The sequence below is a fragment of the Strongylocentrotus purpuratus genome, unplaced genomic scaffold (assembly GCF_000002235.5).
Source record: "Strongylocentrotus purpuratus isolate Spur 01 unplaced genomic scaffold, Spur_5.0 spur5_scaffold_3, whole genome shotgun sequence".
Taxonomy (NCBI): domain Eukaryota; kingdom Metazoa; phylum Echinodermata; class Echinoidea; order Camarodonta; family Strongylocentrotidae; genus Strongylocentrotus; species Strongylocentrotus purpuratus.
Genome location: NW_022145609.1, coordinates 896,230 through 922,871, shown reverse-complemented (window position 1 = coordinate 922,871; position 26,642 = coordinate 896,230). Strand labels below are relative to the sequence as shown.

At 37.5% G+C, this 26,642-nt stretch overlaps 1 protein-coding gene across 1 annotated transcript in view; it reads left to right on the top strand.

Moving 5' to 3' along the window:
- LOC594384 (cytosolic carboxypeptidase 6) overlaps positions 1–26,642 on the top strand; it is a 58,904-nt gene that overhangs the window by 27,968 nt on the left and 4,294 nt on the right. The window contains exons 6-10 of the mRNA XM_030996104.1: positions 2,029–2,068; positions 16,330–16,419; positions 18,739–18,853; positions 20,757–20,868; positions 21,820–21,972. Coding sequence (XP_030851964.1) covers positions 2,029–2,068; positions 16,330–16,419; positions 18,739–18,853; positions 20,757–20,868; positions 21,820–21,972 — 510 coding nt within the window. The remainder of the gene's footprint in view (positions 1–2,028; positions 2,069–16,329; positions 16,420–18,738; positions 18,854–20,756; positions 20,869–21,819; positions 21,973–26,642) is intronic.

Sequence of the window (26,642 nt, the reverse complement as noted above, 5' to 3'; positions counted from 1 at the left end):
AATGATAGTAACAGTAAAAACCAAAAGCATGTTTACTTTATGCATTAAACATTGATTTATCTGGGAAGTATAGCCTTATGCACATTGAAATTTTGTTTAAAGCCAGACAGGCTTCTGGCTCTGAACAGACAAAGCGATTCAACTGTTATGATTATAACTCTTGACTTGAGATGTACAAAGGTCATGGGTTTGAGCCTGGCTTTACTGTATCTCATATTCAAGGGACTTAATCAACATCGCCTCCCTCTACCCAGGTATATAAATGGGTACCTTGTAGGTTATGAGCATCATTGTTTGTTGAACAGCATGCATGCATGCACCCATGAAAGGATGAGCAGTTTGAATGAATACTCCCAAGTGGGCTGTAACTGTGGCATCTCACATGGAATTGAATCTGTATGTAGGGTGTCCTTCTGAACCTCCAACGTGCAGATGAAGAACCCCCGAGGGTGTTGGATGGAAGAGGTAAACCCTAAAAGGTTTCATTAAAACATCCTCAGGGGGGCAGCTTATGTAATGGTTTATAGGATGGGAATTTGAATCTCAATTTGTTAATGTGAATTGATAGGGTTGAGTGAAGATGTTGTCCCAAGATATTTAGTTCACATCATCCTTTAATGGATGTCTAATTATGTCTAATAGTTTAGATAGTAAGGAAACTGCATCATAAGAAACTTCTCCCATCTTTAAGCCATGTGTAATCGCATCAGAGAGAAGTTCCATGCGGCATTCCCCCGGAAACTCCGCGCTACACAGCCTGTAATTTCCCTAATGGTTGGTTGAGTCAAGCTGAGGGTGAAAGGCACCCAGGCCACTACCAACGGCTGTCAGCTCCTATCACTGTAGCTATCACTACCGTGTGCTAGCGGACGGAAGATACAGAGGAAAGATGGGACTTCTTAAGTAGCTGGTCACCAAATTGTGATTTGCTGTGTAAAGGATAGCCTTGAAGGCCAGGCCATTAACATAAACATTTCTGTAAAATCCTGATGATAGAAAGTTAATAGCACTTGGCATTGCAGCATATCGTGTAATGTCAGAGAAAAGAAGAGTACTTTTAATCATAATACTTGGATACTATTACTCCAATTAGCTTTCTTGTTCTCATGCTTGAATTGTCTTATATCTCACACCTTGTCATCGTTGTGTCTGATAAACATGAGATGGGCAGCAATCAGGCTAGAAGGAAGGGATGTTGAGTGTCTTTTCCAGTTTGTTGCTGCATGATCTCTGCTTGAGCTGTTTTCTCTCTCACAATTATAACTTGACAAGTGAAATTCAGATAATTTTATATTTTCTTTTCTTCCAATATTTCCCCCCTTTTCCCGGAGTTACTACTCTGGTTGAACTGTTGAAATAAAAACATATTTATAGTTCATTTATCTGAGCAATATTTGTTTATCCTGAAAGAGATAGCTCATCACCAATATGATAGGGAAAAAAAAAAAAAACAAGTCATTGAGGCTTGGTAAAGAGATTCTTTTTTAACAAAGTGCAAAATATGTTTTTAAAAAACATAATCTTTTAGAATAAGTGACCAAAAGGCTGGCTACATTTGATACCCAAAGCATTTGACAGTGGTATTGCCTGAAAATGGAATAAAAAGTCTGCTGAAATACAGAAGGGATTAACATCATATTCAGTCTTTTTTATAAAATTAATGCTCTCCTAGCTCCAAGTATAGGGATGGAATAATAGTCTCACTAGAATGAACCCATTCAGGTAAATCAATAGAGTGAGTCAAATTCAGCATTTCCGCTTGAATTGAATCTGATCTTTTATTGAGAAGTTTCTTATTAGCTGACTGAAAATATATCTGATGGTTTGTGGATTCCGTTTAAAGATTGAGTGGACACTGTTTGATCTTTACTACACATTTTTACCACTATGCTAGTTCGAATTTTATGGATATACTGGACTTTGTCTACATTGTCTAATGCACTACACAGGAACTTTTCTTCAGTTTCAGTAGTATAAGTATAAATAAGTTGTAATTTACCTCTCAATATTTTTCTCTTTTATGTACAGCAACAGAGAAGGCTGGATCTTCTAACGATAACCTCACCTGGTAAGTCACTTGTAACTTGTCTAAATCTCTTGATAATTAATTTATTAAAGTATAACTACACTGTATATGACTGACAGAAGGCCATTGAGAGGGTGTATTCCAAGTTTGCAAACACCCTGTTAGAACATCTTGTTCTAACACCCTTTTGTTAGGCACTTTAATGAAATCATTCTGGTCATAGTATACAAATTTCAGAATTTATTTTTGTATTCAAATTATTTACTAACAATGTTAAAATAAAGAACTTAAATATTCACAATGAGTAATGTTTCCCTTGTGTCAATAACTGTATGTTTATAAGGTATAGCAGATGGTTTTATATCATTTCATGATTTACTTTCATGTACTAGTTGTATTATTATCTGTTTAAGAGTGCCCTCATTGTTTTAACTATGTTGCAGTTTTAATGTTCTAATGTTAATGTGACAATCACCTGCAGAGGAATATAATTAAATATTCTGCTGAAACCGTGCTGCTCTCTACCTCTATCATCTATACAATACAGTTTTGACTAACTGTGTTTTTATGATTGTTGATAGTTAATGCCAGATGACAGTGTACATTTCCTCCCACTGCCTTCCTACCTCCCCTCTCCATTACGCTTAATTAGCAGCTTGGCAACAGGCATTTGCCTTTCCATCTTTCACTGCTTGACTATCAATGGATTTGGTAGAGTTGTTAATAAGCCGGGTGGACTTCACCCCCGTACTTTCCCATTAGTCCGTTCTAAAATATCACAGACTGACAGTGGATCATTCTGCCATTTTCAGCCAGACGCATTAAATGTCAATTTGGAGGTGTGATTTATGAAAGGAAATTAACAATAAAGTCATGCTTTTGTTTCTAACGCCGATTGCTTATCAGACAAAGAAACAATGTTACTTTCATTTTATTGGCATTTAGCCAATGCTTTTGATACTATTTTGTAATTCACCTCGCCTTGAATATGCTTTCAAAAATTACAGTTACTAATGATTCCTGAATAATTTAGGTACCGCTGTCCGAAATGCAGGATACACAATGCATATATAATTCTTGTAAAACTGATCATTTTTTGGCAGTTTTTTTCTACAATCGTACTCTACTTTGATCATGTCCATTGAATATGCATTAACCTATAGCATCTGCTGAGGACCATAAAGACATTATCTTACATCATTAAACACAGACTTAACACCCTTCTGGCTCTTAACAGACTATAAGCATGGATATAGGGGGGGGGGGGGGGGGGGTCCTGAAGGGGTCACCTTTCTATTGCAGCTGAAGCAGTGCAGCTAAACCAGATGAAGCCAAATGTAAGGCTGTTGGAATATTTCTAAATTCATATATCAAAGACCCAGCACATTGTCATTGAAACCGTGGCTTTAAGTTTTATGGTACATTCATTTTGTATCATGTTGGTTTCCCTCATCTTTTATTAGATTGAAGAAAGAAACATATGTTCTATCTTCATGACTGTCACATGGTCCTTTTGCAATGTTAGGAATGGTTTGCAGGCCAGGGATGAAGTTGTTTGTGTCAGTTCTCTTCAGTAAGTTACATTCCTCGGTGTAGCATAATAGGTGGTGTCACACAGAAAAATCCCTTGAAAAATCCCTTGAAAAATCCTTTCAAGGGAGAATTTTCTTGCCTCTTTAGAGGATTTTTAATGGAATAATTGATGACAGACAGCAATTAAGAGGATAACTAAAATCCGGATAACTTAAGTCCGGATTTTTGTCCTCTGTGTGACACCGCCTAATGTATGCATAATTTTAAACCAAAGGTTGTTCTTGACAACAGTAGCTTTTCCAAGGCTGGCCTGACATATCAACAAGTGATATATGTAGACTGGATCCCAAGTATTGTAGTTTATTCATGTATAACAGGTTAATGAAATAACTTGTCACTAGGATCCCAGGAGAGAAACATCCATAAATTTGAATACGTTAGTAAACTGGGCTATTCAGCAAAATTTGGTGAATATACATGTGAACAATTAGCTTAGCCTGGTAAATTTCTGTCTTTGTGAAGCTGTTAAGTGAATTGATGCATTGCTCAAATAACTAGATTTTTTTTCTGCACATGTGAATTAATGTATTCAAATATTTTGTTCACCTGTTTTGCTTAAGATTGTTTTGAATTATACTTTAGTTGGTATGTGATGAGCCCCAGGACAGCATGTTTTCCATAATTAATTAGTTGACATTTGGCAAATGGCTCAGTTTAATATCATTTCCACAAACAGGATCACGCATATATATATTTATATATATATATATATATATAAACCAGAAAATAGATAAAAATAAGAAATATCAATCAAAATATGGGGTTGGAAAGATACCAATTGACCTTCCCAAACAGAAACAATTCTAAGTACAATATGAACTGTGTGTTAAAAGCAATTAATGTAGAAATAACAACAGAGGGGAGGTAAAAGAAGACATTTCAAAGATTCAGGAGATACAGTTTACATCTTATTCTAAACTAGCTGGGTATTTTGTCTGTTTGGAGCTACATGGGCATATACTCACATACTCTAATGCCCTTCTGGCTCCAAACAGAACAGTGTTATAACTCAATGAGTGTTTTCAAAAGTACCTTCAAAACTCATGAAATTGAGTTATATTTTTATTTTGATTGAAAGTGTGTGTAAATTGTATGAAGAATGGAATAGGACTTTGAGCTAATCACCTAAATGACTTACTGCTCTTCATTTCACTCTGTGTACTGAACATATTAGAAGGAAATAAACCTGCAAGTCATTAAGTTTATATCTGATGATTTATGATGGTGATTAAGGCACAAATGACTATGAATTCATCATTTATTTCAACTTAATGCACAATAAACTGCATGGAAACAAATATAACATCTAATGACCAAAAACGAATTAAAAGATTTCCCCAAGAAATACTGCAATTTTAATTTGCAAGAAATTGAGCCGAGTCCATAAACGATCACTTTGGCTATTCATTTATCAAGCTTAATTTGTTTCCATGTTAATAGCAGTTGTATGATTGTAAAATGTAAGTTAATTAATGATAGTGGAACTCCCACATGCTTACATCCAATGCCATGCCAGTATGAATCAAAAGATTAAAGATCCACAAAGACAAAGTTGTCAAGAGGAAGGGTTTGAATGGATGCATGGTGAGTGGATATATGTTTATAGAAATACACATTTAAAGATTATTTTTGTTAATCACCTTTTCCATGACTGCATCTCTATTTCAGCATGTACAAGGGATGATTTCAGTATAAGGTTATTCTCTTTTCATTATAAAACTTAAAAAATATTTTTTTAATCCTGAACACTTTGGAAAAAAATCTATGTTTGTTCCCTACTGCTCGGCTAACAATGAGTTATAAAGCATGAATGAAAGGGATTAAGGATTAACTCTATTCCAAAGAGCCTAAAATCGGCTGTCTTCCTTGCATGTGTACATATGCAGAATCTACAACACTAGGCCATTTTGGTAATGTAACAAAATTTATACTTTATAGGGCTTGATACAAATTCTTTCATTCACCTGTTACAAATAATTGTATTTGTTAGGTAGGGCAAGCCATAATGTTTGTCCTATCTAGCAACAACTAATGTTGCAATCTGAATTCTATTGAAATACATTTATTTGTAACAGGTGCATGAAATAATTTGTATAAGGCGCTTCACAAAGGCATATGCATAAATTTGGTTACATGACAAAAATGGCCTATTATCTGCACCTTGATTGAGAGAGTGAGAGAGTGTAGAAGGAAGGTCTTTGTTATAACATTATAGACATTTGCCCAGGGTTTGAACCTTTGACCTTGTGAATGAGAGTCTATAGAGGCTCCTCCAACCCCTCCCCTCCAACCCCTCCCCTCCAACCCCTCCCCCTCCAACCCCTCCCCCTCCAACCCCTTCCCCCTCAAACCCCTTCCCCCTCAAAACCCTCCCCTCAAAACCCTCCCCTCAAACCCCTCCCCTCAAACCCCTTCCCCCTCAAACCCCTTCCCCCTCAAACCCCTTCCCCCTCAAACCCCTTCCCCCTCAAACCCCTCCCCCTCAAACCCCTCGCACCTCAAACCCCTCCCACCTCAAACCCCTTCCCCTCAAATACCATTTCCCCATGATTTCAACAAACATTGGTGTTTTGGTCTTTAAAACTTGTTTGAAAAATCACTTAAAGTGGTTTGAAATTAATTAATTCCTATTTATGCAGTCTGAATTAAATTTATAGATGATATGAAGAATAATAAACCTGTTGTAGATACTACAATCAAAATGTATAGACCAATAGAATATATATATATATTCTAAACCTATATTGGATAACAATTGCCTTTTGTAATTTCTGAAGGTCTTTTGATTTAATAACCTTTGAATATGGTGTTTGAAATGTTCATTAAATTTCTATTTATCTGGCGTTGTCCTTGGACAGTTATTGAATGTGAATGTGGCTGGATCAAGGCCAGTGTATTAATCTCATCGCATGAGTAATTGTGTTCCACTCCCACGAAATTAATGTGACATTCAGCCAGCTTACATGGGTCCACAACAAACTCTAAAATGAGACAAGCATTCGTGTGTGATGTAGCCTTTGTGAATAGCAAATTAATGGCACTTGTCTACCATGTAAATTAACTTTTATTTCCCTTTATTTTTATTTTTTAAATGCTGTTGAATTAATCAAATGTTCGTTTTATAAGTTGTCTGTACAAGCTGGACAGGGTTGCAATGCTTGTTATGATTACTGTGAAATGGTCGCTACACTTCATTTGGGTTGTTAAAGATACTTTATGTTCAGTGATAACATATCACATCATAAGCTGACATGGACCTAAATCTTCAGTTAAAGCCTCACTGCACTACTTATAGCTACTTGCGCCCTCTATATAGCAAACCATTGGTCCCCGTGGTCCCCTTTTTCTTATGTTAATTGAGAGCTGATTGGATGAGATAACCACCTGTCAGTGACCATGCAGGGAAGTCTAATCCCTCCCGGCCAAACTAGTGCAGATAGGCTTTAAAGCAATATATTTTACTTCAGAAAGTGCAAAATGCCAATCAGTGAAGGTCATAAAATGTACTATAGGAAGGGATAATCTTTTCTGGGCCAAAAGGGGAGTAAGCAATGAACTTATATCCTCTAGCACAGAACTAATGTCCTTCTTGCTTTCAACATTGAATAATGGCATTGTAGATGAAAGTACAAATCCCTTTCTTTATGAATACATTCACCAGAAGATGAACCCTGCGTGTGGTGTTTTAAAGAAGAAGATTTAGCTTTGTTCTTGAATATTGAATAAACAGTGAGACCCACTATACATAGTACCTTGTAATAATACCCATTCATCATTGGGAGTCACATCAAAAGTTCATTCTATCCTTCATTCCGTCCCCCACACTAAAGCTATTATTCTATCTGATCGTGTCTGTCATTTGCACCCGGGTCGCTTCCCTCTCGCTTCTTCTTCCCCATGCCGTTCAATGCATCCATACAAATGAATGTCATTGCATTCGGGTTAAAGGAGAACCCTCATCTATTTGGGTTGGATTAACTGATGCGGTTTCAAAGCGATATTGTCAACATGGGTGGGAATTAATTAGGCTGGAGCTTATAGTCAAAGTAAAAGAAAGTTTAGTTGTTAAACAAGGCCCCACAGGTAAGTAATGATGGATAGCTGTCACGTTACCTATTAAGGTAGTGTATCAATCAGAGTGTGTACAGGTAGGTATGATACATGGTGACAGGATGGTAGTGGAAGAGAGAAAGAGAGAAAAGGAGAGAGAGAGAGAGAGAGAGAGAGAGATAGATATTGAAAGAAAATGATAGAGAGAGAGATACAGAGAGGGACAGGAAGAGAGATAACAGGAGAGAGAGAGAAAAAAAAATGAAAACCCAGAAAACAGAAAGCAACAAACATAGTAGAGAAAGAGAAAGAATAGAGAATAGAGAAAAAGGGGAGGAGTTTAAAGAGAGAGAGAGAGAGAGAGAGAGAGAGAGAGAGAGAGAGAAGAAGAAAGTGGGAGAGAGAGAGAGGAGGAGAGAGTGAGAGAGAGTGTGTATGTTTGCGTTCATTTGTGAGGGAGACAGAGACGAGAGAGACGTGGCATAGATGGTATAGGAGTAGCAGTAAGACTAAGAACTTAGAGAATAGAGCCTAAAAGTAAATCAAAGTGTTGATAAATTAATTGCAGAGATCTCTTGTATTTGTAATGCCTATATTTATAAAGAATTGGAGTTAAAGTGGAGTGAGTCACCTTGTAATGTATTGGCTTTCAAGAATTAGTCAGGTAGAAATGAGACAGATAAAGCGTATTTCACGTGGATCTATGAATAACCATAGATAAGTTTCAGCTTGAAAGGGATTTTGACGGAGGGCCTCAATCTACTTCTAGACTTGTATTCTCCGGACTCTAAGGATGTGTGCTGAGGATGTAAGATATATAAATCTTAAGATATTAGAAATTTATTTATGGAGATGTCTTGGTATATAGTGCTTTATTGACTTGACTCCCAATCTGAGATCCTTAAGCAAGACATTAATCCATATATGCCACTCTCTACCCAGATGCCTTCACTGAGTTAATAATTATTGCCGGGCCCTTAGGAAGAACAGCATTTATGCTGATGCCTCTGCCCTGGTTAAACAGGAAATCTCTTCCTCTTCCTTCTTCTCCTTGTCTGATGAAATAAACACATAGCTACATGGTTTAAGCTTACAATGTGTGATTGAAAGGTAAGAGAATGAACTACTTCTTCTACATTGGTCTACTTTTGTAAATATGAAGGTGAAGCTTACCAAAACAGGTGAATTTTCCCACTGACTGTGAAGATAAAAACTAAGTTTCAAATAAAGGTAAATAATTCTACCCCTTGAATAAATCATTTATTTTATTCCTTATTTTCAATGTTGAATAGGTTTTGCATACTCCCTCATAGACTTGAAGACATGAAGCGGTTGTAGGAGTTAGCCAGCCTTGTCTAATCATATTGAGGCATGCTTGGCTTCGCTATTGACCACAAAACTTGTCTGAAAATAGCAGCGTCTTGTCTTCTACGTTGTGTCTGGGATGGCAGGCAGGCAGGCAGGTATATACCTGACTCTCTGTGTCTTGTTAACCCTTCTGATACCAATGTACTCTCTATACATGTTTCTATCCTTTGCCAGTCTTGTATTGAACTCCTCCCCCACATTTCTCTCGCCCTCCCCCCCCCCCCTCTCTCTCTCTATCTGTCCTCCCCTTAATTTGTATGAAATTGAGAGTTTCCAGTAATTACAAAGATCTTCTGAGTAAGGAGGGGGGGGGGGGGGATTATTTTGATGGAAAGTAGTAATTTTGTTATATTATTAAGAATATCATGAATTTCAGAAATAAAATACGCCTACCGGTAGTTTCATTAGTGATATAAAATACATGTTAAATAGGGTATAATACATGAAAGATGGCTTTCATGTAAACTTTGCAAATGATGGTTTTCAATATTGTTTGAATTCTTCATTATTATGATTATTATTGATAATTGGCGTCGCCTAGGTGCCTGGAAAGGGGAAGAGCTAACTGAACTGAATCACTGTAATCCTTGGGTCTTTCCTCCCGGTATAACGCATTGGGTTGTATGAATGTCTCCATGAATGTCAAGATTGATGAAGTTTGTTGGAGGAAAGAGTGAAAACGAGTTAAAATGACGAAGGTCGGAAGAAGAGGAAAGGAGGAGGGGGTGGTTGTAGGAAGTCTGTTAATGATTCATGCGCTGGGGTTAGTCAGGTAGAAATGATTCTTTCTGACCAGCCTGGGTCTGGGGATCAGCCAAGCTGAAAATCAAAACCATGTACTGGGGAAATGATGGGAAGACAGACCATGAGAGCTTCAGAGAGAGGCAGCCCGGCGTAAGATAGCTGGAGAGGGATCCAGATTGAGAGGGAGAGAGAGAGAGAGAGAGAGAGAGAGAGAGAGAGAGAGAGAGAGAGAGGGGAGAGGGAGAGGGAGAGAGGGCAAGACATCCAAGAAACTCCAGGTATGCTTTAGATGAAGGGATTATCATTAAGGGAAAGAAAAGCTTGCTAAAAGAAATGTAAAGTGTGTGACCTTGGACGATTTCTTTACCTTAATATAGACAAGTGACCTTCATATACAGATCTTGATTTATTTGTTTCTCTTTTTAGGTGCGATGAAGCAGTATGAAAGACAATTCAAAAGTTTACTTTTTTGCTCTGTCTCTGCTATTTCTCTTCTTCACTTTCTCTCTCTCTCTTTCCTCAACACCTAAACAACGTCCTCCCTGGTCCATCTCTGTATTTCTAAGCAGCCATGATATCTGTTGATTCAAAGATGTTTACTTCTTCTTGCTCCCACTCATTGTTTCTCTTCTAAATGTTGAATACGCTATATAGCCTGGTCAAACTACAGAAAGCTAATACGAAACTTGTATAAAAAAACTCTCTTCTTAATGAAAGAAATAGAAGTTAGCTCTAATTAAGTTTATTAACGTTTAAGGGAAATAGGAAAGAGATTTCTTCCCTTCATCAATTATTTTCCCACTTTTTTCCCTTCTACTTTATATAGAAATGAAATGATTTGCTTAGATTTGATGCTTTTGAATCAGAACTATGTCATAGATTTAGCAGTTTGTACTGAAAACTTTTAAATCATGTGAAAACTTTGGCCATTATGAAGAAGTGTAGGAAGGAAATCATTAAAGAGAGAATGAGGCATGATATGACCTTGAAATTATCTAGGCTGCTAAGCTTGAATGCGCTCATACTCTCGGGGGAATGAGGGAAATTCAAGGTCTCTCTTTTTCCTTTAAAAATGAGGAGCATCTCATGCTGTCTTTAGTTTGTTTGTTCAGGTATGAGAATCATGTCTGATGAATAGCATTGATCACTTAACCTTTCAGAAGAAAAAGAGATGAAAAGAGAGAGAGAGAGAGAGAGAGAGAGAGAGAGAGAATATGAAGGCGGGAGGGAGGAGGGGGTGAGAGAGAGGAGGAAGGTGGGATGGAGAAGGGAGATGGAGACAGGTGTAGGAGGGGCATGCAAGCAGAGGGAGAGCAGGGGTACGAGAGAATCATGTTTGATGAATATCAGTAGTCAGTTTACTAAGAGAGGTGCATGGGGGATGGAATAGGATGGGGGAAGGCAAGTGTAAAGAGGGGGATGCAAAGTCAAAGTGGAGGGGGATATATACAAATCGAGTCTCATGAACAATAACATTGATTTGCTAACCTTTCATGAGAAGAGGGAGAGAGAGAGAGAGAGGGGGAGAGAGAAAGAGAGAGAGAGAGAGAGAGAGAGAGAGAGAGAGAGAGAGAGAGAGAGAGAGAGAGAGCAAGTACACATCAAGTCACATTAACAAACTTTAGATATTTGGTTGAGAGAGCTTCAATATTTTAAAAACATTCATATGAATACAGCTGTGTTCAACTTGAAACAGGAAACACTTTATAAACAAAACAAACAAACAAAGCCATGTTGAAATAAAATAAAATGTAGAGTAGTGCACATCAAAAATCTGTATATATACAAAGATCACAAAGTTTGCATAGTTCCAATTTATTTCACCCCAACTTGCCATTCATTTACATGTTAATGGTTTAATTTTGCTGTGACAATCTTGTGGAGATTGTTTAATGCAGCTTGTTTGAACAGGGATTTTGTGGACATTTTTTTCTCTCCAAATGTGAGACCATTTGAGAAGTGTAGCGAGCCAGCCAGACAGTCCATCAACCTGCTTACATTACCAAAGGGTGAAAAGGGCAGAGGATCAAGTCAGATTACTACTCCAGACTAATTTAGCTGGAAAAAAAAAGCCTTTTGTAACGTCAAGTAGTCTCCCATAGAAATCAACCGGCGATTTATTGTCAAGATTTTTTAAATGTACATGCCGGAATCTTTCATATTTAGAGGAATTGTAGCGATGTGATGCAGCAGTTAAAAGCATTGGACACCTCTAGTTTGAATGTTTATGCAACGTCAAGATTAATTTGGATTTGAATTTGATATTTATAGAAAAGATTGGTCAGTTTATTATCAGCTGATGTCCGTGGCAATCATGAAAGTTGAGGTTGAACTTATGACCTACAAACTTTCAATCACTATTCAAATTTGGGAAAACATGTTGATGATTTTCTCCAAAAGGTTATTGGAAACAAGGTTGTATGAATGATGACACTTGTTAGGGTTTCCGTTGAAGTTATTCTGTTAGTTATTATTGTGCTAGTATCTATCACTTTACAGTCATTTAAATGCAATACAAATAGAATTCAAATAAATGTTATTGACAAATCAACACCCAGTTTTATTCAATATAGACTGATCATAACATTATAAAGTATGCAAGGGTATTTTTACAACAATCTATAACTATAAACAATTAATCTCTTTGAGGACCATTATAGCTTAATGTTGAATATTACATACATGCATCAAGTTCTTTACATACCTGGTACATCAAAGGAAAATTGATCTTTGATACATGATTTTTTCATCATAATCTTCGCTCCTGTGTGTTAAAATACGTAGCTATATTTATAATTGTCATTTTCCTTGAATTGCTTCAGTGAGAGACAAACCCTGTACTACCTAAAATGCTTGTTACATAAAAATTAAATTGTTTAAAAAGGATTACCGGTACTGCACTTGCATTGCGTTACGATGTAAATGATATGATAGCTTTTGGTTTTGGGTGAGAGGGGAGGGGGAGGGGTGGGGGGGGGGGGTTAGGGTGTTTGGTTGTCCTATATAGAGCAGCTATCTAAAGGTTGTTGTACATGGAGTGATATAATCCAGGGTTAGTTGTCCTTAAATTTCAGAAATAATTTCCTGAAAGTTTTATGAAAAGAACTGTATGTGATGTATGCCATGTTCATATCTACTGTAGATAATCCCTCATAACCATAGAGGGCACATCAGTGGTTGTGTGTTGTGCATGTGTTGGAAACTATAAATTTATTGCACTGTCTTCATACTCTAAATTATACTATACAGACAAGCAAAGCAAAATAAGGAAAATTTTCTGATAATGTCCTAGTCTGATAAATCTTTGTCACGTCATTGCTGAGATGATCAACCCTGTCCCAGTTCATGAAACAGAATGTGTTTCCAGGTTCCTCTTGACACCTCCATGACTCTAAGACTCTTCCCCAACCCCCTCGTGTGTCAGGGATGTGAAAGTTAACTTGATGACCCGTTGGTTCCTCTGAGAGTACTCTCTGCACAGGTGAGTCTCCCTGTAGGCTCCACAGTAGAATGCTAAACACACCTTCAGAAGCTCGCTGTTTTTGTCTCTCATGTAATAAACATAAAGTCAAACCATAAAGGGACATAAAATAAGTCTTGTATTGTGACCTACGAGGCTTCTAACTCCTCACCAAGTTTGCTCACTACTTGAGGATGCGATGCGGAAGGTCCCGGGCTTGGTCCCTAGAGGGAGCTCTACTGCCCTGCCATGTAATGTAGACAGGCATGCCACGCATGACTACCGTTACAAGTTTGATAATTCATCTCCTTCAAGTTGAATTGGTGCATGACCCGTTGGACTAGCTAGCTCTCTCTAGCTAGGTTGAATGCTGGTATGTGCTAGAGAGACATGGAGTGTGTTGTTTTTCAGCCTAATGTTACCCTTGGGTATACCTGGTGTTAAGATTGATATAAAGCCATACAGGCAGGCTTCTCTTCATGATGGTGTCTTGCACATGATCTTATTCTTCTCCATACCTCTACACTCTGCTTGCATCCTCATTGCACTTCATAAACCCTGTTCACACACCACTGGCTAAAATGTCTATGAAAACAAACCTTTCATGCTAAAATGAAACAACATAATGTAATGCACTTCCTATTTTGGTATCTCATGATAGCACATAGAACAGTATGCTTAATAGGGACCCTAGCTTATTGTGTGCTGCTACTGTTTTTGACCCTATCTGCTATTTATTGTCATGTTGAATGGTGTTTATATTAAAGGAAATTTACAACTTCCAGTGTGAACAACAGGATTTTAGTGTCTAAAGCAGTACCTTGCATGAAAGAAGTGAAATATGCCTATTATCTTCATCATGTTTCATGATAAATCACTATCATTTCCTGTATTATCACTACACTGCAAAGATAATTTAGTCTTATTCTTCACATAATTTTCTTTCTCACTTAAATCTTCAAAAGCATATTCTTTAACAAAAACAAAAAGGTTCATGTCATGCCACTAATTATGGTCCATTGCATTATTCTGTCACTGTTTTTTAAACATGGGTGCTTCTTCCTTCTTTTATATCTTTATAAACTTTTGTATCTTTTTCAATATCTGGTTCTCCTCGTCTGTTTTATATTCTTCAACCAAGCTCCCAAAATATCTTTTCTGTCTCTACACATTCATCTATTCTTTCTGTACTTTTCTAAACATCATCAGATACTTTCTTTATATCCTTTCAACTCATCCATCTTCATTTGACTTCTCTGTTCTTCACATTTTTCTTTTAATTTTACTATTTTCATGCTTTATCTTCTCTGTTCTTTCTCCTCTTCTTTCTCCTCTTCCTCTCCTCTTCCTCTCTGTTCTACTTATCATGCATTCTCCATCCTCCATTTTCTGTTTTTCCTTTCCTTCCTCATTCTTTTTTCACATCTTCCTCGCATCCATCTCTCTCCCTCCTCCTCCTCCTTTCACTCTGTCGAGCAATCCCATCCAGCACTCTCATCCTAGCTTGGTTGGGGTAGGAGAGAGAGAGAGATATATCAAACTATTCTTCACGGCTCATCACCCAAGAAGAAAGTGCACTCCACTGACGCGTGAGCCCAACAATTTGGGAAGCTGCTTCGTATTTTCCACTTGGCTACTCCTCCAAATAAGTTGCAGGTAGTTCCAAGTTCAGGCTGCTTATTCAATCATCTCGCTTGCCTGGTCTTCTTTCTCATTAGCACCTCTTCCTGTATACCATCACCTTTACCTATACATGGGACCATAGGAAGTGATGAACACCCTCGATCGGGTTGAAACCCTTCTCTCCTTCGACCTTGGTTCAACACTTATGGAATAGCAGTGCTTTCTCAAGAGAGAACTTCAAACAAATTATTATTATCAGTAGGGTAGATTTTATCTCTTGTTTGGGGTGCCAAAACATATCTTATTAGCTGGTTGTATACCTAACCGGACCGAATCTCTTGTCATATATGTCTGCCCATCACTGGTAATAGAAACGGTGATTGTGCATTGAAGAATAAGAAACATTATGTCTGGATGAGAAGAGGAGACAGACTTGAGCCAAAGCACTTCTTACCATGTACACCAAGCATATACTGGGTCATATAAGAGTTTGAATTGGGAATATAAACAATGGACAGAATACATTTGTAAAAAGTAAAACACACACACAAGCTGACTCAAGTTCATCTTATTCTTTGGACACTAGAGAGATTTATTGAGGTTGAAGTAGCAAGATTAGTTTTAATGATTTCTATTCTATTGATCTGATGATTCATGTACAGGCCCTCCCACATATTTTCCTAATGTTTTCTCCTCCATGACCTAATAATATTCTGTTCTTATATAGCGTATATCACATTATGTTGTAACGTCTCTGTGCACTTTTAAAGGACTTTGGAAATTATTACCCCAGTTTCATAAGATTATTGCTAACGTTTTCTTTTATTGGTAGACGAATATGAATATAAAGTTGGCTACAGTTTTTTTCCAAATCATTCTTCAGTCTTCATATCAGTGAACTGCTTTTACATTTTCTTTAATTTGGAGAATAGACACTCAAATTTCCTCCCCTCATTTAAATCAAGCAATATAAAATAGTTTGTCTTATTCTCAAACCTAAATGTAAACTTTGTAAACTCTGTAAACTTATTTTACTACGTACACACTTATCAGTATTTGGTTACTTGTATAATTCATTTGTTCTATTATATATTGTAATACTGTATGGTTTATATATGTCATTTTAATTTGTGGATATTTGAGTGGAAAATAAATTTTAAAAAATAAAAAAAAATCAACCTTTGATTAGATATCCTCTCATGAATTATCTGATCATTATCACTTAATCTGACTTTCTTTTCATATCCTTCTCTTGTATATCAAGAAACACATTAACTTGTATTCTTCTACTCCACATTGTCTGCTGTTAGATGGTTAGGCATTTACTGATCATTTATTGTATCAGTTTCCAAAGAGGTAATATTTTACCCAATCAGACTCTCAGCAGATGAACAAGTTCTGGTATTTCAGCGAACACAGACCTTTAACAAGTATTGTTTCCTCTCTTTGTGTTTTATCATTACAGAGAATCTAGACCCTGATGTAAAGCAGAGAGTAGTGGTTATCACAGCTAGAGTACATCCAGGAGAAACACCAGCTTCATACGTCTGTCAAGGTATTCATTAAATAGCTTTTTTTAAATGTTATATACTTGAAAAGTATGCTTAAAAAGCATTGGCTGCACTTGTAATTTGCTTTTAAGTAGTGATACATACATTGGAAAGTTTCATGTAAGATGAATAATGATGTAGTTTTGATTTTCAAGAGGTCAATTGATTTGAAAATGTATCATATAATCATAAAAGTAACTTCTTTCATTTTGAGAATCTGTGCATAGTAACAATATTTGATAGACTTTATGTGCCCACATATCATAATAAAACAAAGACCCCCCTCCCCCCTCCCTTGTATCATGCACTTGTGGGAAAGTCTATGTTAGGGCATGGTTAGGGTTGTTTGTAGAGGAATAATGTGCTCAGATAACATCAAAACACAAAAATAAATAAAGAAATTCTAGTATTATCCTTTTGAATGTATTAACATTGTGAATGTATCCCGACTCTATGTGAAGGTTAAATTAGTTAGTTATCAGACTATTATGGGTGAACACAAAGCTTGCATGCAGTTAAAAAACAGGATGGAAGCTTTGTGGAAAATATTGCAGTCACTTTCTGTTAATTCTTGATGAGTATAAATGGCCTTGATCTGGCAAACATAGCTGATATGACTAGAGAGTGTGAGAGGATTAATACTTGTATTGTCTTCTAATCAATTATTCATTGCTGTCTGTGGTGGAGAGAATGCTCATAGGCGGGAAACTCTTCATCTTTCCAGCGCATGCTAGGGCTTTACACATGTCAATCATAATAAGGCAAATAGTACATTGTTAGAAAAAAAAGAGAAAGGGAAAGAAGTTTAATAAAGAAAATCATTCACTGTGTCAATAGACAAAAGGGACAAAGACAATATATGATACAGAGAGGGGGTGAGAGATAGATAGATAGAGAGACAGAGAGAGAGAGGAGAGGGAGAGAGAGGGAGGGAGAGAGAGAGAGAGAGAGAGAGAGAGAGGAGAGAGAGAGAGAGAGAGAGATGGAGAGACAGAGAGAGAGAGAGAGAGAGAGAGAAAGAGAGAGAGAGAAAAAAGAAAGATGCATGAACCAACAAGTGGGGAGATACCGGTATATGAGGTGAGACAATGGGGAGTAATGGAAGGAAGATAGAGGGAGATGAGGGGATCGAGAGAGAAAGAGAAAAGGGAACAATGAAAGAGATTGTTGACATTGGTATTAATTGATTCAACATTCTATTTCTGTTTTCATTTCCTCTTCATACGTCAAATCTATTAACAAATCTCTATATCTTCCTCTTTTGCAAATTTGTACATGCATATGAAACACAATCTGTGAAATATAAAGAATTGTATTAATTTCTCATTAACTTTCACCACTAGAAATATGTGCTTGGTTGATAGTTTTATTTAATAGATTATCTTTATGAGGCAAGGATGGATATATGTGTGCATGTAAGTGAGAAAGAGATGAGGATACATAATGATGAGGATAGTAGATGTGAGAGGAAATGATGTAGATATAGAGGGGTCATATTGTGATTGGCATGGGTTAGAAATCAATTAGAAAGACCACATGAAACAAGGGAAGTTGAGCGTTTCATCCATAAATCTAATTGCCATTTGACCTTCTGCTTTAGGAGTAACATTAGTGTAACGTTTCACTGGTGATGGGCTATTCCAATGTATCAATTCTCTGACTCATATCATCTGTTCTAATTAGCTACTATCTATTTATATTATAGGATACAAAAATATGATGAGTCACCTCATAAGACCTTCAATAGTCATTTTAATAGCTAGATGACTTTAGGAACTTTTTATGAAGTTCATAATAAAAAAAAGTACATGACGTGTGAATATTGTGCTGGTGTGATTGTTTTATGATACCGGATGTGATTGGAAGTCTGAGCAATTAGACTTAGTCATCAAGTATGGAGTTAAGCTATCAATCATAAGACAATGAGAAATGAAAGATTTAATACTTTCACTGCTCTACATGACAAATCTCAAACACACATAAACAAACCTGTAAATATTGTATGGGTTCTTTCTGTTTATTGTTTTACTATCTGTTATAGCTTTTAAATAACTTCAAAGACAAAAACTAAATTATGAAAGCAGTCAGATTTTTGAAAGACAGGGGGATCCTGCCCTCAAGTATTTTGCCATGCTGTCATTATGTTACATATATACTTATTGCGTTCACTTTGTTTTAAAATGAAAAGTGAAGGAATTAAATTGAATGGAATATCTGTTATTGTGGAATGTACTACAAGTATTGTTTCAAAGTTGGTCTGAGAAATATCAGTAGAGTGGTCATCATGCCATATATTTACCTCATAATTGTGATTTTTCTTTCAGGTTTGCTAGATTTCTTGTTAAGCCAGCACCCTGTAGCCAAGGTATTGCGTGATCACATTGTGTTCAAAGTGGTTCCTATGCTCAATCCAGATGGTGTCTACCTAGGGAACTACAGGTTAGTATGACCCCTCCCTCTCCCTCTCCCCCCCCCCCCCCCCCCCCCCCCCCATTCCCCCTCCCCCTCCCACTCCCCCCTCCCCCCTCCCACTCCCCCTCCCCCTCCCCCTCTGATATATATAAAGTCAAATTACGTGAATGCGAAGAAGAAGATAGCAGCAAGAACTATAAATGTAAATGTAACTTTCAGCTCACTGACCCTCTTCTAAGCCGACAGAAAGAGTTTGTGCTGACTCGCCTGTTATTCTGGCTAGCATTGCTATAACCCCTTATCATTACTTGGCTGGCATAACGTCTACTTTCTGGCAGCGAGTCACAGCCCATTATGTTGTTCATGCTTTGTTCGTTTAGGTTCTGTTTATACTGTCTGATTTTGGCTTTTGTTCTTGCAATTTAGTCTGATGAGTGCAGGTTGAAAAGCTGTCTGTATTCGTTGCTTTTGTTAAATGTAAATTTGCATGATGTTTTTAAAACTTCTTTAGCTGAATGTACTATAGCAAATTGATTTGATGAAAAACAATTTTAATGAAACTTGTAATGAAACAGAAGTGTCTACTCATGTGAGTTTTTTTCTTCTTTCTGTAAAGCACTTTGAGAGGGCCTGCGGTCCTGAGAAGCGCTATATAAGAACAAATTATTATTATTATTATTATCATCATCATCATCATCATCATCATCATCATCATCATCATCATTATTGTATGAGAATGGTACACAATCCCACTCCTCTTCCAGACCAGTTTCTTACAATGTGAAAACTCTTTCCATTTGTAGTTCTTGCAGACATCTTTTTCTTCTCATTCATGTAACATTAGTCATGAGAGGAGTTGTACTTTTTACAGTATTCTATAGACTAGACAAACTTGTTGAAATATTCATGAGATGAGTTTGTTGAGGTGTGTAAGTCTATCCCCACACCCTGTGATGTATGTAGAGAACCGAATGTGATCTGTGTACTTAAAACATGGTTGGATGCCAACAAAAACTCATCAATTGGTTTGGTATTAGATAGACTGGAAGTAAGAAAAAGAATGTTTGAAAAGTACAGACACATTCAGCCAGTACAATCAATTACTTTTATGAAGCACTTGGGATGACTACATAAGGCATAAATTGTGATGAACTTCTAAGAAGTGCAGAAATCATCTTGAATATTAAACGCTTTTGATGTTGCATTTTCAACATTCCTTCCCCTTTAGACTAATTAAATGCCATTAAAATTATTAATTTAGTTCATCTTGTACCTCTGTAGTCTGATTCTATACATTCTCTTTATTAATGATGTAATATGCCACATACCCTTGGTAGTCGCTGTGCATAACAGTGTCTGCACTTTGAGATGAGGCTGATGGTTAAATGCATAGGCTCTGTACTTAAGCTGCTCCAGACAGAGACTGACAGAGCTAGGCTCTGCTCTATGTTTTGGGAATTGTGATAAAGTGTCAAATGATAGTCTGTGCCTGCAGACTACACATGTACGGTACATCTATAATTATATGCTCTTAGTTTAATGCTTTAGGTTCAATATGTAAATGTTGTATAGATAAATTTTTGTCACAAAAATTGCATTTGCATTTATTTGTATGTATAGCACCATGAGCATCATGCCTGACGGACCTGGGGGGTGTTTCACAAAACTTGTCATCAATGACAAATGACAGCTTTTGTTATAAGCTACTGAAATCCTTGCTTCTGATTGGTTATCAGCAGATTTGTAAATGATTTTTGTCATTTGTCATTGAAAAAAGGCTTTGTAAGAAGCCACTTTTACACTTACAATAAGTTTAATTGTATGTTTTGTTTTTGTTTGTTTTGGATTGAGCTTAGCTTAGGCTTTTTTACTGTAATATTTTTATTGCATAAAAATTGCTAGATTTGTTATTTCTGTGTTTATTTTGTAGATGTTCATTGATGGGCTTTGATCTGAACAGACATTGGAATGAGCCATCTCCATGGGCTCATCCTACTCTACATGCTACCAAACAACTCCTAGTTGATATGAATGCTAACCCGGTATGTTAACAACTCCTAGTTGATATGAATGCTAACCCGGTATGTTAACAACTCCTAGTTGATATGAATGCTAATCCGGTATGTTAACAACTCCTAGTTGATATGAATGCTAACCCGGTATGTTAACAACTCCTAGTTGATATGAATGCTAACCCGGTATGTTAACAACTCCTAGTTGATATGAATGCTAACCCAGTATGTTAACAACTCCTAGTTGATATGAATGCTAACCCGGTATGTTAACAACTCCTAGTTAATATGAATGCTAACCCGGTATGTTAACAACTACTAGTTGATATGAGTGCTAACCCGGTATGTTAACTAGCTTGTTATGGTTTAGCCATCTAAATATACATTCTTTACAGAACCATCAAATATTAAACTTCCAAAAATCTTGCATTCTTATCACTTGCTTACTGAAAAATTGTTTAGGTTTAATAGCCTTTTCCATTTCAGCTCTCTACATGGACATTCCAGTACAAAGCTATCCAATATAATCTGCAAAAAATCTTGCATGAATGTCACCCATTTATCAGCATAAACATTCATGCTTCCGGCTATTTGTATGCTTTCTGGTACATTGATATCGTGGCTTCTGGGAGAATTAATAATTTTAAAATCTTCTCTTAGACTTCTAGTCAACCCAAATGATGACTTATGATGAAGTCATAATAGCGTCACTAACAATCTGAACACATTGCCTATGGGAGCCAGATAGTTCCTGTATTAAGCCTATATGAATTCGAGAATTCAACAGTCATCAGATTAAAGTGAAAAATCAAGACAAGTTTTAATTCTGAAAAGGTGTTATGATAATGCATCTAATGTACATGTATATTGCCTAGAAAGATAGCAGTCAATGCTATTCTTAATCCAAAGATCAATTAAATGTTTTCTTTTAATGGATATATAGTACTGACGTTTGTACTCTGTTTTTATCTTTTAATACAGAATATAGTGGTTGATTTCTACGTTGACATCCATGCTCACTCTACGTTGATGAATGGTTTTATGTATGGCAATGTATATGATGATCCAGTAAGATACGAGAAACAGGCCGTCTTTCCTAAACTAATGTGCTCCAACGCTGACGACTTTTCAATGGTAAGCTCTATACAAATGTATGCTTGATTTGAAATTTTAGTCATTTGCAATGGTCCCTTTACTCGATGGAGATGATTATGTTTTCCTTTTATGTACATTTCCTATGGGTTTTTCTCAATTTTTCTCATTATTTCACCATTAACACACACAGTTTTGAATGTTTTTAAGCACAAAGCAGATTTAAAAAATGCGTCCTGTCTTATAATTCATAATGATGATATAATGATGCTAAACCAATAATATTTTTTTGCATTTGAGGCATTTTTTCTTTCTTTTTAGTCTGTAGTTAGGGAGGGAAGAGGAGGAAGGGGGAAGAGGGGGAGGTGAAGGGAGCATATTCAAATGTTCATGGAAGTTTTCCATCATAATTGTGTGTGCTTCAAAATGACACAAAACCACACACCTTGTTGAAAACAGATATTGTTTCAATCATGTTGTATGTTCGGTGAGGTGAGTACAGATTTGCATACCTGAAACAATTATTTTATTATAAACATTTCAAAGTCTTATAACAAGATTTTTAAGGCAAATTTTTATGAAAGGTTTTTCTAACCTTGCAACACTCTAAGAATCAAGTTTCTTTGAAAGTCCTTTGCCATTGTGGCCATGCATGCCTCTGATATATTTTCTATTCTTACAAAGATAATCTGTGGTGTTATAGTATGATGTACTTTCTAAGCTCAGGAAGGGTTGAAGAAGGATGCTTAAGCTTTGAGATAAGAATAAGAGATTTGAAAGTTTTATTTCAAGATGTAGTGAAGGAATAATCACCTGTAGAGTTTGTGAGTATATGACCTTGACATTTGTACGCTCAGCGCTGGCTGGGCGGCGGGGCGGTGGGGAGCATGATGAAGGCATGAGTTGATTAAGAGAAACAAATCAGATTACAGGAATAGAACAAGAACCAGTCAGGTGGATACAATCAACAGAGATTGGAGATTGGGAGAATAGAATCATTGGGGGTAGGGAGAGGGAGAGAAGGAGGGAGAGGGATGGAGGGAGAGAGAGGGAGAGAGAGAGAGAGAGAGAGAGGAGATAGCGAGGGGAGGGGGAGGGATGGAGGGAGAGAGAGAGAGAGAGGGAGAGAGAAAGAGAGAGGAGACAGCAAGGGGAGAGGGAGGGGGAGGGAGGGAGGGAGGAGAGAGAGAGAGAGAGAGAGAGAGAGAGAGAGAGAGAGAGAGAGAAAGAGATAGAGAGAGAGAGAGTTAGAGAGTTAGAGAGTTAGAGAGAGGAGACACAGCGAGGAGAGGGGGAGAAAGAAGGGGCTTGTACTATTCTGGAAAAGAAAATATAGAGAGAGAGAGGGAAGAAAAAAACAAGGTAACAACAAAAAACATTGTGATGAAGAAAAAGTTTGATTTTAGAGTTTGATTGAATAGTACATACTTTGAGCCAGTCTGATGCAGGAGAAAGCATCTCACATGAATAGAAGGTATTTAACAGACAGGTAAAGAGGAAAAGAAATGAAGAATATTCAGTTTACTTTAAAGAATATACTTATGTGAATCTAGTGACTACGAAAGAGAGAAAAGTGATGTCATGAGACATATAGACTTCAACACCAAGAATTAAAAACCATTGTAGAGAAAAAAAATTGAAGAAAGTAGAAAAAGGGTCTTTATGGAGATATAGAAGTTTGATTTGAGTATGGATGAAGAGATGGGTCCAAGGTTATGGAGGGGTCTTGCGTGGGCCACATTTAGCAATGGCTAATTAGGATTCAGTGCTTCCTTCACTATGCATCCTGAGGGCTATCCTCGGCCTGGCACACCGGCCGCCGCCACCGGTCGATCCTTATGAATATGCATGAGAGGCATACTGATCGACGTCACGGCTGAGATCAGTTTGACTCATTGGATGTGATTTGTACGTCTGGTTGCGTTAGCTCCCGTCCCCCTCACAGTCATAGCTCCCGTCCCTCTTACAGTCATAGCCAAAAGTTTAAGGTCGTGTCTATTCGAGCATAAATGTACACCTCATGCGAGTCTAGCAATCCTTGATGCATTCCAAGTATTACATAGCATTGATGGTAGGTGAAGATCTTACCTTCAAAGTACCCCCTTCAGATGACGATGATGACAGATAGCTATGGTGCTCACTCATTTCAAAGCTTTTCCATCTTATTGCATAATTCATGAAAAGTTTACCTTTCCTTATGATGACTCATAAGATTCAAGTAGAAGGTGGTTTGTTCGCTGAGGTGTAAATTTCCTAAAGTGAGTGTCGATGCTAGAATCTACCTCTCCATCTCATCTAGATTCTCACATTTTTTTCTCCTTCTCCTTTTTGTTTGTCTTAGAAGAAAAGTTGGTGCGTATGTTGTTGATTAAAACGTAGTGGTGAGATGGCTCGCATGGATTAATCACCAGACCCCCCTGTTGCATGGAAGTAAACTCATTAACGTCACATTACTTTCATGACTCATTCTTTCTCAACAAACTTTCTCTTTTCATCTCTTCTTTTCTTGAGGTGACTTTCTGAAATCCTGTTGCTTTTGTAGTGCTTCATGTTGTGTGGGTGATTTCCAGCAAGATAGAATAGTACGCAGAGGCCTTGAAATTGGTTCACATCTATCCATTTGTTTCAGATGAAAGAGAGGGAGAAAGGGCTGAATGATTCTGACTGTGATCTTATTACAGTTTTTGTAATCCACCGTAAACTCTTTAAAAACAAATTCCATTTGAAAATGTATCGATAGCGATTATTAGCGATGTTTTAAACCAGTTTATACTGGAACTACTTCCAAGTACTGTGCAACATTTTACCAGTTCTTACAGATTTTTTCCAAATTGCTACCTCATGCTCGTACCGGAGTGTTGGCTCAGTCAGTAGAGCGTCCGCCTCACAACCGGGAGGTCGTGGGTTCGAACCCCGGCCGCGTCATACCAAAAGACGTTAAAAGATGGGAGTTGTTGCTACCTTGTTTGGCGTTCAACAATAAAGGATAGAGCAACGTCGATCTGGCGCTGCTCAGTGGCTGCCGGGCTCACGATCAATTGGGCAAAAAGAATTTCCGTTTCGGTTTAATAAAATTTGGAGTGGACTATTAGGCTATTATCATTATCATTATCATTATCATTATCATTATACTGAAAGCTCTTAATTATGAATTCAAATAATTGTTTGCCTTGTAATGAATGTTACAGTCATACATTCTTGTATTTTGTATTTAAATAGTTAGTGTACAGGTCATGTGAAGTAAATGCATTCATGTAATTACATGTATTTCTTGATTGTTAAAACAAATTTATGCAGTGGTGTCATATCAAGGCTTCCATTCAAAATGCATGTTAGGTATCCAAATGAGGGCATGTTAAGATTATATGAGAGATTTTCTTACATGTAGCTTAATCTGAGATGGATCTCGGATTGAACTATGATTAACTCTAGAATAATTAAACAAAACTAATTAATGGATTTCTTTAAGCCTTTGAACCAGATTTCTCTGATCAGTAGAATGAAATGAAATGAAATAAAAACCAGATTAAAGCTTTGAAAGAGGGAATGAGCGAGTGTGTTAAATCTCGCTGAATATCTCATGGCATTTAATGTGGTAGAGGAGGAGAGTGCAGTAGCATTGTGTCTCAAATTGTCCAATATCGTTTCTGCATTACGTATAGAGCTGGATCTTTCATGCCAAAGGCTGATATCTTGCTATTATTCCTCACTTTCATTGAAACATGAATCTCAAACCAAATATGGTTGGTCATCGATTGAGACCTAGTCAAAGTACTATGCCTCCCACTCTACTTGCATCCAAGCCCTCTTACTTCATCATACTACGCACCCCTTCTACCAGCCCTGGGGTGTGAAACATACACCCTCACTCAACATATTTGTCTATATGTGCCCTCTCTGCCCCCCCCCCCCCCCTCCTCCCTGGTATGGCTCTAGGTTAACAGGGTTAACGGACCCAAATGAGATCAAACCGAGGCATCATAGATACCGCTATGGATGGATGATACCTATTTTGGTAGGGATACACTCCTTCAATTCCTTTCCACCATAAACTCATGTCTAGTAACCTGGCCTAGGGTAGCGCATCTTCCCTGGTCGTATTTTGGGAGGCGTAGCGGGCTAATTGCCGGTAAGGTGATGCCAATTTGGATTCACCTCCCGGCCTCACGCGCCCCAATTTTAGTGTGGGCTGGGCTATCAGGTTGCCGGCAAACATTGATTTTGCGTGTGTCGGAACTGTTGATGTTTTGTCTCACCTGCCGTAGGTTCTGATTCTGTGTCCATCTTGTCTATGCATGGTCAGAGGAACACTCCTTTACTTGCCTTATTCTGGCATTGCTTCTATGATCTCTACCCTCAATATCTCTCTCTCTCTCTCTCTCTCTCTCTCTCTCTCTCCTGTATCTTTCCCTCTGTATCTCTATCTCTCTCTTTCTCTACTTCTTCCTCTCTTCTATCTTTCCTCTTTCCTACTTCTCCTACCTTCCCTACCCCTATCTCTCCCTTCCACTCTGATCTTCACTTCCCTACCCTATCTCCTCTTCTCAATCTCTCTCTTTCTCTCTCTCTCTCTCTCTCTCTCTCTCTCTCTCTCTCCCTCCCTCTCTCTCTCTCTCTCTCTCCCTCTCTCTCTCTCTCTCTCTCCCTCCCTCCCTCCCTCCCTTTCTCACCCTGCCATCCACCCCTCCCCCTGTGTCTTTTCTTTTCACCAT